At 39.3% G+C, this 16,729-nt stretch overlaps 1 protein-coding gene across 1 annotated transcript; it reads right to left on the bottom strand.

Moving 5' to 3' along the window:
• Window positions 1–3,895: 3,895 nt before the first annotated feature.
• On the bottom strand, window positions 3,896–4,858 carry LOC122787122 (myosin light chain 4-like). Its single transcript, XM_044053720.1, has one exon. The coding sequence runs from the start codon at window positions 4,758–4,760 to the stop codon at window positions 4,155–4,157; it is 606 nt and encodes a 201-aa protein (XP_043909655.1). The 5' UTR covers window positions 4,761–4,858; the 3' UTR covers window positions 3,896–4,154.
• Window positions 4,859–16,729: the final 11,871 nt, after the last annotated feature.

Below are 16,729 nucleotides of genomic sequence, written 5' to 3'. Positions count from 1 at the left end.
CACGTAAGCTGTTGGATACTTTCAGCCGAGGGATTCACATATTTGACAAAGGACTTTATAGCCAACAGCTGCTGATTAATCATGATGGGTCTAAATTACTGGCTGGCTCTCAACTGAGTATAGAGCCGGATGCCCAGTGCACTTAGAACCTCCTATGAATGCACTTGACAGCTGCAAAGAGTGCCACTTCTGTCTAGTTTCGACTCCTACGGTAAGACAAAATACAGTCGATTCTAAATTCCATGTAAAGAAAGCACGTTCAAACTCAATAGTTCATTAATTGTAAAAGTGACTCATTAAGCCACTTCACACCTGGCATCATGTGTCTTGAGTGGTCTGACCACAAGTGGACACCTCCAAGAGCGTCAGATCACACCTGGCATCTCAATGCCTCTCCACGTGCTTTGCGTGTTCAGCCATGCTCGCTGCCACTCACTGCTATTGTGCTGAATACCGAGATGTTGGAGTTGCTCTATTGGGGCTGTGGTCACCCTTGTAAGTGACTACCGTTATATTGTGAAGTTGTCCTCACACACTGTTAAAAACATTGCTGCTGAGCCGTTGTTGCCATCTCCCCGAGGTTATATTTTGCTTTCTTCCATCAAAGTTAACAAAGGCTTTATTGCTAGAGGGAGTTAAGAGCTAAACAACTCTTCATCCTTTGTTTCTTGTTGTAGTTTTATCAAATAGTTTCCGTCAAAGGCAGCACTGACACATGATCTACACTATTACAATGAAAATGTAGAATGCAATTCAATTATTTCGACGAATAGTGAATAATCTTATATAATAAAAGAAGCAGGACAAGAAAAAGAAAATTGGTGCAATTTGCTAAATAGAGGCCAGAGGAGGAGCTTACAGGGCTTTACCATTTCACAGTTATTTTGTGGTTCCATTAGTGATAGCACTTGGCTGGCACTTTTTTTTAGTACTGGCCATGGAGACATGGAGGAAGTACTGAATAAATATTTTTAATGAACTGGTTCTAATGATTCACTGATACACTGAAAACAACTGCTTTACAAGCCACTAGCTAGTTTGTGTATGACACGTGTAAAAGGAAGTCACAGCAGTTTCATGCAATCTGTGCAGTGATGACTCGTTGAAGAGGGACTATATTATAATGGAAAATCAACCAAACCAAGAGGCCAAGTGAGCTGAGCCGATACTACAATGTGACGTCAACAGACTGCCAGTGATTGGCGAGAAAAGGTCGTCACTGGAAGAGACATGAGCACTGACACACTGATTCTTGTGTCGCCAGAAACCCGCCATTTTATAAAAAACGGCAAGAGTGTTACACCAGGTTCCGTCCACAGTGCAGCATCAACCTCGATGTCCGTTACAGCACAGCTCTGCTTTGACGACCCTGCCCACGTTGAGGAGGTACTATGAAGTACTGGAAAACGACGTGCCTGATACCCAAACTGAGTTGAGTCGAGTCCCGTAGTGCTAGAACTGTATAATAATAAGGAGGCAGCAGTATGCTAACACCTTTTATGCACATGTCTATGTGCTGATGGAATTTAGGCTTTACTTAATTCGGGTGGACCAATTCAAACTAACAATGAAGAAAAGCAATGCATACTGTGTGAGTTGCTTAACCTCATGCAGCTCTCTGAGAACTAGATTTTGCTTTGACTTCTCAGGGCAGCCAGATTGGCCGACGCAGTACTGTCAGCTATTCCAGGTCAGGGGAGCAGAACAACCTAAGGGAATGCACACACCGAAGGTCACATCAGGCATTATTAATCATGAAACATACACCATCGCTCCTGCTTTTCCCTGAGAGTCCTCTCAATCTATCTGCCTGAACAACTGTGGAGCTGTGGGGCTGCGTGGCATAAAGGGGAATCTCGTCCATCAAACCTGATCTAAGGAAAGCAGATGATGCTACAGTTATTCATCTCCCTTTGGGATGAGGTACTGAGTTGGTTGTCCAGTGAGTGGAGACAAGGCAGTAGAAAGCTAGGAAGGGTATGGACATTAAGCAGACATTTTAGGCCCCACCAGGATGCTGGTTATCCTTCCTCGATTGGATGTCTGTGAAAAACACATTACCCACCCCAGCCACAGGATGCTGTCTCCTGCTGCCGTGTGGAAAGAGACTCAAAATCTGTTGCCGTACCACCAGTCTTTGGAGCAGTTTCTATCCTCAGGCTGTGTGACTTGTATGGAAATATTTTTATCCTTAGGATTTAATTGCTTATTTATTAATTAATCTATGTGGCATTATATAAATGAAGGGAGTGCGCACAGAACGAAATTCTTTTTTATGGAAATGTACTCGGCAAAGAGGAGCATTCTGCAATTTTGAGAAGACGATCATAGTAATAAAAGGAAAGAATATATACTTTCCATTTTTATTAACAAGTGAATTTAATGTGGTAGCTTTTATGTCTCCTTCCTTGAAAACAAAATATAACTTGACCCTATAGTACATAGTATACGAATATTTATCTTACATCTGCAGTACACTGCATGTTCTACCTAGCTTCATCAGGAATAAACAGATAATACAGAACTAATTGCAAAAGCAAATTATATATTCTTAACTGCCCAGTGCCCCTTGTTCATCTCGCTAATTTTGTAATGCAATCTTGTGTTGAAAAACGATAATTGCATTTTCATCTTGAAATGGTTCTTTATCGATTTGAGGATCCTGAAAATGAAATTAGGGCTTGTATTTATCTGTCACATAAGCAACCATAACTAGCAGCTCAGAACGAGTCTGTCTCCCACTGCACCATGTTAATCCAAGGAAGGTTGTTTTTTTATCTGTATCTCTCTCTAGCAACTATTGTCTAAAAAAAACAAAAACAAATGTCAAATTAAACAAGATGTCATTGCTGTGGACAAAATTACTGGATGGATTTGTTTAATTAGGTTGTACTACATCAATAAATTAAGCGTTAGAAAGGACCAAATAAAATAATTTACTTGGTGTCATAGACAAGCCATGTGCCACTCTTTTTTGAAATGTGAAATGTGAGTTGCATGAGATACACTGCTCCCCATTTCCTTCAAAACTCCAAATTCTAGACCATAAAACCAACCTTTTCTGATTTCAACACTGAGTAAGTGATGTCTCATGATGTGAGCAGGATCCCAGTAATGTCAACTGCACAGTGAATAAAAGCCCACTTTTCCATCCTTTATCCACTTTCAGTTCAGTAGACCATGAGGTTGAGGTGTAACAGCTCTCACAAAACTCTTATATAAATCATGGCTAGAGGTGTCCATGAACTCATACACACCCTCACACACAAGCCAAATGTATGGTGCATACATGGTGCAAAGGCGAAACGGCATTACTGGCTTTTTCAGTAAGGCTGCACCTGTAGTCACATCGCGTATAGCATACTATCCTCTGTTGTTTCTCCAGATCAATAAACGAATGAAATAAATATGGACAAATATGAAGTCTTACACCCTGTAGACATACTGTAGAATGTGAATACTATTGCAAATGTTTTTGCTTAAAAATATGTACAAATCCATTTCTCAGCTATTGCAAGAGAGATGAGGGAGACTATCTTTGGAGCACCTGTCTTGTAGTTGTCAAATGAAACTGGATATGAGCTCGTGTGTGTGTCCAGAATGTGGGAGTTTATCTTGATCCACAACAGCTGCCCTCAAGCACAATGGGAAGCAGGCTCATTCAAATGCTCTTTATGTAAAGTAGAACAGAATAAAGTCTGTTCTATTTTCAGAAGGAACAAAATCCTGCATTGTTTTGATGTCCCAACAATACTTTGCCCTAATCACATTAACACAGTTTATGTGATTAAGTTTAATAGTCTTAAAATGGGTGCTTTTATCAGCAATCCTGTATAAGTCATTATTTTCTCGTCAAATTTAAATGTCGGCATTCTGAAATGACTTTGCGAGGCAATTTGTATTCATACTTTGTTTATTAATGGCTTTTTCTCCAGGGATGTCCAGATCATCTCATGGGCATTTTATCATTTTTAGTGTGTTTGTTGAAAAGATTAAATCTTGCGGTCAACATTACGTCAGTGAGCATTTACTTCTTTTGACAGTGTAAACATAATGTCACAGACTAAGTCACATGCTCACCCCTAACTGTATAAATGTTTAACAAGGATCCAGATAAGTGGAGTAAACAGAGTCTTTATGGTCAAATGTCCCATTCACCCAGAGAGAATGTGCTTCACAAAGGAGGCGTAGTTGATGCATCCATTGGCATCCTCTTGTCCAGCCATCAGTCTGTCCACTTCGTCTTCTGTCATCCTCTCTCCTAGTGTTGCCAGCACATGACGCAGCTCAGCTCCCATTATGGTGCCATTGCCTTCCTTGTCAAAAACCCTGAGCCCCTCAACAAAATCCTCAAAATTGCCCTGATCTTTTGCACGGGAGATATGCTGGAGCATTGGCAAGAAGGTCTCAAAGTCCACCATTTTAGTGCTCATGTCCTCAGGCCGTGGTTTTCCAAGCACTTTTAGCACATCTGCATTGGTGGGGTTCTGGCCCAGAGCTCGCATCACATCCCCGCACTGGGCGAAAGTGATCTTCATTTCTCCGGTGGGTGTGCGGTCAAACAAGGTAAATGCCTCTTTAAACTCCTCAATCTGGTCCGAAGAGTACTCAAGAGTGATGCTTTTGGGGTCAAAGTCAGGCTCCTTGGGTGGCTGAGGCTCCGGCTCAGGAGCTGGAGCTGGTTTAGCTGGGGCTACATCTTTCTTGGGTTCCGGCTTCTTGAGCTCAGGTTTCTTTGGTTCAATTTTCTTGGGCGCCATGTGTAAAAGGGATTTGGGGGTGAGCTGCACTTGCTGTGAAAAATGCAAGAGTCTGAATGGATTGGAACTGATTCCCAAGCACACAGGGCCACCCGCTCTTCTAAAGCTTTTATATGTGCTTTGTCTGGGGAGCCAGATAGCAATTTCCAAAAGCACACTATAAAAGGAAGAAAACCGAAATAGATCCCCACAGCAAGTGATGTCAACATTAAGTATTGTTCTCAGCGGCTGTCATCTAGCCGACCAGGCTATCTGCTGTCATTAGTGAGGGTCCAGTTGCATTAGGCTGAAAATGTTCTATCTCTCTGATGGACAAAGGGATCAGAGCACAGTCAGTGTATCAGCTCATGAGGGAGACAGACCAAAATAGCTTTGCTCGCTAACTGCTGAAAGTCTGGGAACCACTGGTTTCTGGAACAATCCTTTTTTCAGAGCAACCGTGTACCCAACTCACAGGTAGTTACATCATTTGGCTGAGGTCTCCGGTGGGCGGAGAACACTTTGGGACTTATTATTAGGGATTATTTTATAATAAGAGGAGGACTCTCTCTCTCCTTTCAGACTGCGAGACGATAGGGCTTAAGGGAAATGTATTAAATCTGCCTTACAATTCCTGCTACCATTTTATGGTTTCTAAAAGACAGAATGTCTGCCAACCACCCCTTTTCTGATGAGAGATGTGTTTTGATTCTATCAGTGCTCAATGATTTGTTTAGGGAATTTGGCAATTTCTCATTTCCCACATAAATGAGGTTGCCATTTTTCCTCCCGTCACTGAGTAGATTAGACCACTTCACCATTTCTAGGAACTTGGCAAGCTCTCACATCCTAAAGGGACTTTTAATTAATATTTTATTAAAGGCTGATTTACTAGAACGGTCATAGAAATGTGACATTGTCAGTTGTGCATTTCTGGGACAGGTACATTAGTTAGTTACATCTGTATGCTGCCTTTGTTTTACCAAGTCCATGCAGAATATTTCTTGTAAGGTTACAAGGTGAAGGCAAGGGGAGCAATTCCATTATGTGTCTACTTTATAAACGCACAATATGTCACTTGGCTTTAAGTAGATGAGTGTTGTGTAAATTCCTTTAAGTGAATGAGAAATGAACCAACAAAACATCCATTTCATTTATGGAAGAGGGGGCGTATATAGGATGAGCAATTTCTGTGTCACAGTTTTAATCATAGTAACTTTAATTTTATGCATGCGTCACAATTTATCAACTTAGTTTGAGACAGTTAAGGCTTGTCATGCGATAATCACATTTATCCTTCGGTATCTTTGAATTTGTCCCCCGATCCATCAATGTAGAGGCCAAAGTCCTTGGACAGTGTACTTTTAGTGTTTGTGTGCGTGTGTGCACCTGTCCTTACCCCAAGATCATTATCTCCCTTCTCTTTACTTTTGAGGTCACATGGCCAGTAAAACTGACAGCTAATTTGTTGTCTTTTGGCGTTCATGTGCAAGTGGGTATGTGCTCATTTGTGTCTGACAGAAACAAAAGAGTGAGACCTGCAAAAGGGGCCAAGTGGAATATTTCTTCTGAAACACCATATATTGTACGCTACATTCCAGGTAGCCATTTACCTCATGGCTATATTGCCAAAAAAAAAGAAAAGAGAAATGATGAGATGGTTCATTGCTTAACTTCATTTGCGATCTTCTTCACTTGGATGGGTTACTTACTGGTAATCATTACTGGCAAACCAAAAGGTTCAAATTAATCCATATATATCAATCACAGCCACTTTCCTGCTCAAGAGCAATTTAATCCTCTCACATTCATGGCAACTCCAAGGTTAGAGCAACTGTTGTTTGGCATCTTTACACTGCAGCAAAAAAAAAAAAGTCCATGTTGGATGTTAGTACCTTGACATCAGACCTTGGTAAGAGAGAAACAAAACATTGCAAGGTCAGCTTATGACTTGAGCATTTGAAAAAAAATCCAAAACTCAGCAGCATAAGCTTTGTCAAGCTGTCACTTGGCTGTGCACATGTGCTGGCTGGCTGAGTCGTACAGAGAGAGATCGTTACTGTTCCTGTTGGTTGTTGTTTTTTTTTTGTCAAACTTGCATTAAACAATTGCCTGATTCAGTCAGCTACTATCGCAATGATTTAACCAGTTGATTACTGCTTTCAGCATCTGAGGCCAAACAAATGGTAATTTGCTTCTTCTGTATGATCTGTAAAGACCTGTCAACTGTCAGTCAGTAAATGTTGGAGAGCCACTCATCTTAGATCTTAAAAAAAAAACATTAAAAATTATTAGTTTTTATTATATTTTCTATTTTCAAAGGTTTCAGTTTAACATCATATTATAAATTGCAGCTTAGGTCCTGCAGTTTCATGCAATTTAGTTTGTTCAGACAGAAATTGTGATATTGTGGCATTTACATGAAGCCAAGTGACAGTGCATGAACCAAAACCATGCTACAGTAATCTATACAGATGATTTATTAGCCTTTTAGCACATGGTTTTGGTTTCATTTCGCACAAGTCAGTCAACACTATCCACTGATAGTAAACTAAAATATAAAATCAAATAATAATAATAAAAAAGAAAAAGTAATAATATCACGGCTGTGTATTGGTCAAGATTTGGAGTGAGTTACAAAAGTGCATGACATTCACAAACATCACTTGGGAATCCTTTTTTCCCCCTCAGTACATCCAATAGTAGTAAAGGAGTTATTTACAAATCATTTATTTTTCTTAGTGTTTTGTGTACAAATGCATTTTGCACATCTTATTTTTATTTGAATTCAACGAGGGGCAATCTGTTTAAAGTTTTAAAGTGCAGCTCTAAATTGGATGTGACATTTTTTCTTGATGTGTCAAAATGTTATTTTCTGAAATCGCGGTACCTATTTTGAGATGGATGAGCATGAGAGGAAAAAAACAAAAGTAAACTTACATCCCACAAATCCCTATCAAAAAAAATCCCACTCAACCACCCCACCCCCCTCTAACTCCACTGGGTAACATTCCTTGTGAACACATGTGTGGGTGAGTGTGTGCTTCCAGGCCTGTGCTCTACAGAGATCCGTCAGAGTGTTTGTTTATGTGTGTGACCAGGCGAAGAGAGGGTGGTCAAAAGACAGCAAGCCCTTAATCCCAGAGATAACACTGGGAATGAGGGCAGACAGACCACTGGTCTGGTCCGGGCTAATAAAAGAGAGTGATAGAGACAGCGGTTACATTCCTCCTACAGCAGGGTCTGACTCAGAATTAAAAGATTCAGTGTTTGTTAACTGGCTAAAAAGGGCAGCGACGCTCAACCCTTTCTGTCCTCTGGAGCCCCATTTACTCTGTTGTATATAAAATTATTTACCTCACATCATATTATTTAGTGGCTCTCTGACACACAAAAAACTAAAATGCCAACACATCACAACAGGCCTATATGAAGAGCCAATGACAATACATTTATATCTCACTAAAATATTAACACCTACATTTGCCAAAGATTTAATTAAGTGTTGACACCGAGTTATTTAATGTGATTAGGGCTTGCCACTCTACAGCTGCCACTCCAGAGAGCAGGGGCATTTCCGTATAGCAAACAAACAGATACAGCACTTGTAAGATTTAGTTCATCTGAAATGGAAATTAATTTCCCTATTTTATGGTGAAGTGAACAGCCACACAAAACTTTTCTTGTGAGTCCAGTAATAATATAGTGTTTTATAATGGAATAACTGTTGCAGGAACCAGCTTGCAGACATCTGTGTAAACAATTTAATTAAGACCATGTTTGATGAATTATAGCTGGTGAAGGCACTGCCTGTTCTAATACTTCAGTTTCTTAATTACACCAGACACCCATGTGTTCATTCCTTTTGCCCACCCTTTACTTTCTCCCCGCTCACAGTGATAGAAATTGAAAAAAAGAAGAAGAAAAAAAAAAACTACAAAAGGGAAAGTGCATTTCACACTCTACTGAAGCAAAGCAAGCAATTTGAAATTAATCAAAATACAATAAGTTTACACCATGATAAAGAGGCGCCATAAATGAAATGAGGGGAGTCAATTTGTGATATCCAGCCCTGTGTTTTACAACATTCAAAATACTAGTGGACATTTGCATTCCGAATACACTGCATTTTAGGTTATATATTTGAAATATATGCATTATAAAAGCACAAGTCCGGACATTTCGATAAAACAGAATTGGGAAATTGACACAATGACACAAGTTTTTGATGACTAAATAAGACCTGAGGGGAACTGTGTTGTGTCTTTTATTCAGACAGTTATATATAGAAGTAACTTCTGTCATTTAAAAAAAATAAAAAAGAGGAAAGCTGCTCCCTAAGTGAAGCCAAGCATTGAATGTCAGCACTTGTAATAACAATAGCAGTGACTTAACCCAGTGAACATTGAAACAGAGGGGAGTGTATTTCATGCGTGGGGTCAAATCTGATTCAGTCATGACAATCAGTGTGTTCCTTTGAGAGGTTCATCAGAAGCTATGGCAAAGTAAAAACAACAACAACAAAAACAAACAGAATTATGTTCAATAGCCAAAAGTTAACACACAGTGGGAAACACCTTGCATAGAGTATGCCAACAATGTTGACTTTCATATTGTAAATCCAAGCTAAAAGAAAATCATGCTTTTAAATGTATCTTTGTATTGCTTTAGTCAGAGTTTCAAATCAAACCCGCATGAATGCAACACAGATGCCTAGGTTTGCCCCAAACAATAGCTGAGAGATCATAGGGCACATCTGCCTCACTATGATTGAGCACTATGCCTCCCCATAAGCTTGGTTCGGAATTCTGACGGGGGAGATTATGGAAGTTTCCAAGCTATTCATACCTCCCGATTCTCCGCAGAGGACTTGGCTTGGTGGTAGAATCCCCTCCTGTTCAGCTGGTCCGGTCTATTTCTGATGTGCCTGTGATGCCGTGTTTGGAGTGCGTCTCTGAATGGCTTGTACCTGTTTATCCCAGCTGCACACAGGCTTATGAGATGTTTTCCTCGAAGCTTACGAGGTGCTTTTCTCAGCTGGAATGACTGAATGCTAAATTCAGACCCTTAATCCTGGCAGAAGTGGACCAAACATGTCTTCAGCAGCGTGCTTTCACAGTAACCACTGAACACGTCTTTTGCATCCTTTTCCTTTAGATTGCCTGTATACTCTTCTCCGAGAGGTAAACTGCCTGTACTTACAAGTAATGTATTCTGGCAAAACAGATGATGACACAAGCATGACACATCAAGAATGTATTTGATGCACCTAAGAATTTGCATAAAGCCATAAGACTGCGAACTATTCTGCATAATACAGATGCCATATTGCCAAAAAAGCACTTAGAGTGACCAGACAGTTGTTTTGACAGGTGGTGAAATATTGACAGGAGGCATTTATAGTTGCTATGGCTACCATGGCCATTATATCTGAATTTGTTCAGTCCATATTTCACACCCGTGTTATGCTTTAGCTGTTTTACAACACAAAAGTGTGGCAGGTCAGTGTTGAGACACCAACAAATAGTGAGATGTGACATTTTGGGCTTTATTCCAGTATGTTTTTTTGCAAAGAGCTCCTGTTTGCTAGCAAACAGCATATGTCAGTGTTTTGTGTCCAGCATGCAGCATTTGTGCTGTTAAAATAGAATCGCACAATATGATCAATCTAAGGGATAATTTTGATGAAAGGCTATACTCAAAACAAGTACAATTACCTTTTTGTATGACGAACTTTCTAAAGCTTTCGGCTGAAAGACATGAAGGACAAAGCCTACGCTTTCCTCTGATGGTCACTCGCAAGGGTGCTCATGGTTCTAAAACCCTTATGTCTGGTTTGACACACAATGAGACAAGGTCAGTTCCTTAGCAACCGTGAAGACAATATTACATATACCAGAATTAAGAATTTCCAGAATTGGTTTTCCTGAAACCAATCAAGACCAATGAACAGTTTCTGTATTGTGAAAAAAATGCCATCTATGCTGCTGTCAGTAATCAAAACAAAAATATTTTTAAATACTTGCTCTTTGTATACTTTCAGCAAAGACTGTGTCTAATCACACTTTATTATATCCACCCTTTTTCTGAACTGTTCAACTGACAGTGATGTTGGGGACTGATTTCCCGGTACATCCTGGAAATGCTGTGCTCCTGCAAGGCTGACACGCTCAGACAAAAGTATAACACTTTTGTGTACAATTCAGTATTTCCATATCCTCCAACATGCAACCATGATGAAACACAACCAGACAAGGGGAATATGGAAAGTAAAAACTTGTGATTTATAAAGGGAAATTGGAAAGTGGTCACTTGACTTAAATTTATGTGAATAAGCTGGCACGCAAGGGCAGCACTATAATTTCATTTCAGGTGAGACCTATAGGGGATTGGAGTGGCATATTATACTATCTTATACTTATTGTAAAAGCATTAACATCAGCCCTCATCAAATATTTTACCAAATCAATGTATATTCAATAAATGGTACAGCTTCCATTCTCAGTTCAGTCTTCAACCTCGAAAATTCCCATCTCTTGTTATGGATTTCAAAAGCAATATAAACGATTGATGTAATGGAAACTTATCCCTCCTCTATGCCCTTTTCTATGAAAGAGATGGATATTATAAAATTCAAAGATACTTTACACTTTTTTTATCAAAGACTTAAATTAAATTATTAATCTGTGCCAAAGAACTGTGGTATCTTACACTCCGATGTAGTATTAAAGGTGATTGGTTGGTTAATCTGCCAGTGTCATATCCAGCAATCTCAATTATTAACACTTCCTGTGTTCCATGTTAATACTGCTACCAGTACATTCCAGTTACGACACATAATTTATATAGAAATCTTTTAAGATAAGTGAAGAGTTTGCAGCATGTGTACTGTTTTGGCTACCATTGTTTTGTCAAGGATATGTGTTTCATAAGGTATAAAGAGGGCATGGATGGAATTTATCAACTGAGTAAGCAAGCTGTGTATGTAATGCATAGCTTGTATGCGTCAATGGAAAAATATATGTGTGCAGTCTACAGATACTCAGGTTAGAGAGGGATAATGACCTGAGGACAGCTGTCATTGTTGAAGAATGTCTCTCAGCTACAGTATGAGATTAACCTTCCTCTTTACAATGACTGAGGTGTTACAACAACCAAGTTAACAGCAGCTAAAAGAAAAAGGCTTGGCTCCATTGAGGCCTACTTAGCAGATAACAGTGTTACAATACTGTCAAACAGGCATTTAAAGAAAACAACAACACTCGCTTGTTAAAGATTTTGTATTAGGTGTCAAGATTATAGTTCCTTCACCAAGAAAACAGTGAACTTTGCTATGACTTGCAGTTGGTGTTTTAGCATTCACTGTGTCCTCTGCAGACAAGTAGCACTATAGGAGGATGATTTTAAGTAGGCAGGTTCACTTCACAAACATCTTTGAGCACTTCACGTAACCTATTTTACATTGGTTTAGCAAAAGGAAGTCACCTAGCCTCAGTTTTAGATGAGCGACATTTAGCCTCGGTGGTAATAGTGATGTTTAATTGCATTTAATTCAGTCCGGCATTTTCAAACTGACAAAGACTGGGTAACATTGCACCTTGAAGGCAAAACTCTACAAGTGCAAGTGTGTGAGTGAACTCTATAGGGGTTGTAGCTAAATGCACAGCTAAAGCAGCAACTACTGATGCCAAAAAACTGCCATCACTTCAGGACATTTATATTCACTATAGAATAAGCAGGACCACTCTGAGACAGTTCACTGCATAAGTAAATCAACTCATTTTCATTTTTGTGAGTCAGTGTCATCAAATTATTCAGGTGGTGGTTTGTATACCCTTTCTATAATGCAGACATATGGAGTATTTTGGGATCTTTTAGGGTGCATTCACACCAGCTCTTCTTATTTGAATCTTAGTTTGTTTGATCGGAAAGTCCCGTTTGTTTGGGGAGGTGTGAATGCACCAAAGAAGGGAACTCTGGTCCGACTAAAAACGTAGGTCTTGGTTCGCTTCAAATGAACCCAATGTAGGAAGCTGACTACAACACAGGGCATTGTGTTGGACCTGCTGAATGTTGCAACTCCCCAATTGGGTCCCAATCATACCGAGTCTAGTGGACTATTATGTGTGAAAACGACCTTAGAGTCTCATCCACCTGATCAAAATATTTTGGAACAGACTGCAAATGAAAGCTTTGTTTGTTCTCTTTACGTCATTTTAATTTTACTCATTGGAATGCTTCAACAAGAAAGACAATTGCACTTATCCAACATTTCAGCACGTGCACAAATCATGTTTAGCACTGCAAAGACATCCAAGTTAAATAAAGTCAAAAGGCAAAACAAAACAAATCAGACGAATAGCTGCACGGTGCTGACAGGGCCCTTCATTGTTGGCAGGTGCTCATGCTATATCGATCACTTAAAGTGTGAGATTTTTATTGAGCTAAATGGTATGCATGAGTAACAGCTGGGGCCACTGCATCAAAATGTAATGAGTGTACAAGTAAAGACAAAGATGATGAGAATTACAAAGACCTGCTGGGATATTACACCTCCAAGGCAGCATTGCTGGATACAATCTAATACCTGCCTTGGTTGTGTGTCGTGATATTGCAAAAGAAAGAGCTAAGTATTTCAGTTAATCAAATAGTGGTATGTCCTGAAAACTTATGGACAGCATTTCTTCCAGTTCCAGTGCACCTCTGCCTCAGGTTAAGAAGATTTTATTTGTTATATAAATAAGTTATATAAATATATATATATATATGCTGCTACTTTTTGCTCTTTTCAGCTGGCTTTATCAGAGTGCATTCTGGGTGGACCGTTTATATGCCCTCTTGAAAATGGCAAACCTTATCAGTGACTGAGGACAAGGGTTGGAGTAAGCGGCTCTGTCATCACAGAGAAGACAATCATACTTCTATCAAGAATTTCAAGAATATCACTAAATAATCACTTAAATAGTTGCATTAAAATAAAAAAAATGATCCAAGGTTATAAACTTAAAACAACAAGCTACATCTGCAAATGTGTATTTGGAAAACATTGTCCAACCTAGTTCTAAGTCTGTCTGAAACAAACAGCTACAATAGTAAGTTATAAAAACACCCCCCAAACAATATGAAGGTCATCTAAACGCTCCTGTAAAAAAACAAAACAAAAAAAAAACAATTGTCAGGCCCACATTCATCAACACTGTAACCTAAAAAAATATGCTGGAGATCTCAAATTCAACCTCTCCAGCAAGATGAAAGATAATGGTTTGTTGTAACCATGTGTTATACTGAGAGATGCAGAGAAAAACAACCTGCTTGTAGAGAGATGGCATGCTGGAAAATACAGATACTTGCCAAGAGAAAACACAAACTGAGAGAACCTTTAGCCTCAACGAGGCACAAAACTACCACCAGTTGCACGGAGAACTTGAAACTATATTATTTGTCCTACGACTATGCAGTTGATTGCAAACCAATAAAAACATTTGCCTGTGAAAGAAGCTTTAAAACAACTCATATCCCTCTCATATGGTGAGCATGTTGGCAAACAGCTGTGCCTGTTTACACACCCAACAGAGAGGAACATTTTTATTTTTGGCCGCTCATAACATGTAGCATCCACTTCCTTTTCCCTTGCATGTGGTCTCTAAAAAAAAGCTTACAGTTACAGCAGCTAGTCTATGTTATTGAGTGCTGGGCAGTGACCATTCCACTCTTGGCTGATCACAAGACACATTCAGTAAATTATTATTAATGATATACATCATCTTTCAACTGATAAATTAAGATACATCTAAATGAATAAATAAGTAAGTATAGAATAGAAAGAGGATTCCACAGCCTTATCCACCTAGTGGTTTAATAAGTAAAACAATTCTATCACATAGAGCCTCCAATGTAAATGATGGAGGCATTGAAATATCTTTTTCCAAGGAAAAGCATGTATTATGTATGTTTCCAAAAGCATAGAGTGCTTAAATAAAAAATATAAACTGAGCAGAGTTGTGATTTGGAAAGACCATTTCCACATTAGACTTTTAGGTATTTGATATTAGTATTTGATCCAGTGTCTGTTGACATTTTGCTATCAGGGGATAATAAAGTAAGCACTAGGTGAAGGTCTTCCCACACTTTGCCACCAAAGAACATTTATAATGTGGCAAAATTAATTAAATGTATAGAGTGAGAAAGAAATGCCCAATGTCCATATACATGTATGTAAACCCTAAATAGCACGTTTACCCTAACTAATAGAGGTTGTGCTGCATGTGTGGGTGATGTCAAAAGCAAGATCAGCCGAACTTGTTTTATTCAAAATGCTAAGTGCTTTGAAATGTCTTTGTTTATGAAATGCGCTAAATAAATAAACTCCCCTTGCCTTTTCTAATATGTCAGCCGCATACTCTCCAGATAGAGACCTACGGCCACCACATTATTATTACATTAACTCTGGCAGCAGAAACACTCCACTGTGATAAGAGGAACCTTTTTACTGAAACTGCTAAGAAATATTTGCTTTGGATGTGGCAGTTCTGCTCTGTAAATCACTAAGATGGCTCACAGTGGGAGATTAGACATGGTAGTATCATGGACTGACCAAGATCTTCTACCGAGGTGCGTGACCATGAGTGAACATTACCAATGAATGTAGTGACTTCTATAAGTTGTATATGCTGTACTCCATATACGGGTAGGTTGACACGGTTTTCTATGGCTTGCCATTCTTTAAACCGACATGATCCAAAATACTTAAGACGTGGTATACCCTTCAGAGTTTCTTTTCCTCTCCAACCCAAAATTACATGTGATAAATGTCCCATATTATCTTCCCATTTAACCTGTGGGAGAGGTTTTTATATGCTCTTGATGTGGTTTCTATGGCGGCCTTGTGTAGCTATGGGGAAATGTTGTGCGTTAGAACTTGGCTGTGGCCGGTGGGCTTCGCCAATAACCATTTAGATTGACAGGGAGGACAGCAGAATAGTATAGGCTGTACTCAATCTTGGTCTCACACTAACTGGAAGGCAGCACGTAATTAAATTCCTCAGAGAAAAAATCTGAAAAATGTGACCTGTCGAATTGCTACACGAGAACGGTCCCAAACATTGGCATGGTCTGGAATCACACATTTTGTGTAAAATAATGTAGTATATGGTGAAGTCCACCCTGTTCAGTTTATGATGTCTGGAATAAAAAACAACAACGTTATTATCTCCAGAGAAAACAGGCTATACAAATCTGTGGGTTTAGCTTCTGTGGCATCTGTAACAGCTCTGCTGATTTTAAAATTCTGTTGAAATCTCTCATAGCAACAGTCAGTGTCATTAACACAATGCAAGACACACAATCTGCCTCCACTGCAACACCCAGGTTTATGGAAACACAACAACACACCACACCACAACCAGCACTCCACACTTCATTACTGCCTGTGTGATTTCTAACCAACACAGTTAGTATTGTGAAATACCTGCACAGCTCAGCACTCTTTATAGCACTCAGGAATTTATTTCAACAAAGAAGCACCAGAGCCAAGCACCTCCAGTAAATATTTGTAATAATATGCCTGGAAGAAATGGCCAGGCAGGACAACTGTCATAACAATTCTTAATATCACATTCAAATATAATAACCCTATCACATAAAAGGGATATAAATGTTGGGGAGTGCAGATAAAGGCAAAACACACTTGCCAATACTGACATTATAAAGCCAGCAGGCATTACATGCACACATACAAAAGGAAAATTAATAAAGGCAGTTAATAGACTGGAAAGTCTCTATATGAGGATGTGCGGTAAAATGAAATGACCACTGAACACATTTTTGGGAGCAGCGCTGACTGTTGTTTGGTATATGAAGACATGTCCTTTCTGATCGCAAGCTCACCTTCTCAACCATCTTCTTATAGGCAAAACATAGCCAAACAAAGGCCACAGCAGCAACAGTAGCACTGAGGTGCTATTGGTCCATTAAAATGGGGCTGAAAAGAA

This window comes from Solea senegalensis, linkage group LG21 (genome assembly GCF_019176455.1).
Source record: "Solea senegalensis isolate Sse05_10M linkage group LG21, IFAPA_SoseM_1, whole genome shotgun sequence".
Classification (NCBI taxonomy): domain Eukaryota; kingdom Metazoa; phylum Chordata; class Actinopteri; order Pleuronectiformes; family Soleidae; genus Solea; species Solea senegalensis.
This window is presented reverse-complemented; position numbering and strand designations above follow the sequence as displayed.

Bases quoted from the DNA above. Each gene is read 5' to 3' on its own strand.
- LOC122787122 (XM_044053720.1), bottom strand. From the start codon at position 4,760: ATGGCGCCCAAGAAAATTGAACCAAAGAAACCTGAGCTCAAGAAGCCG.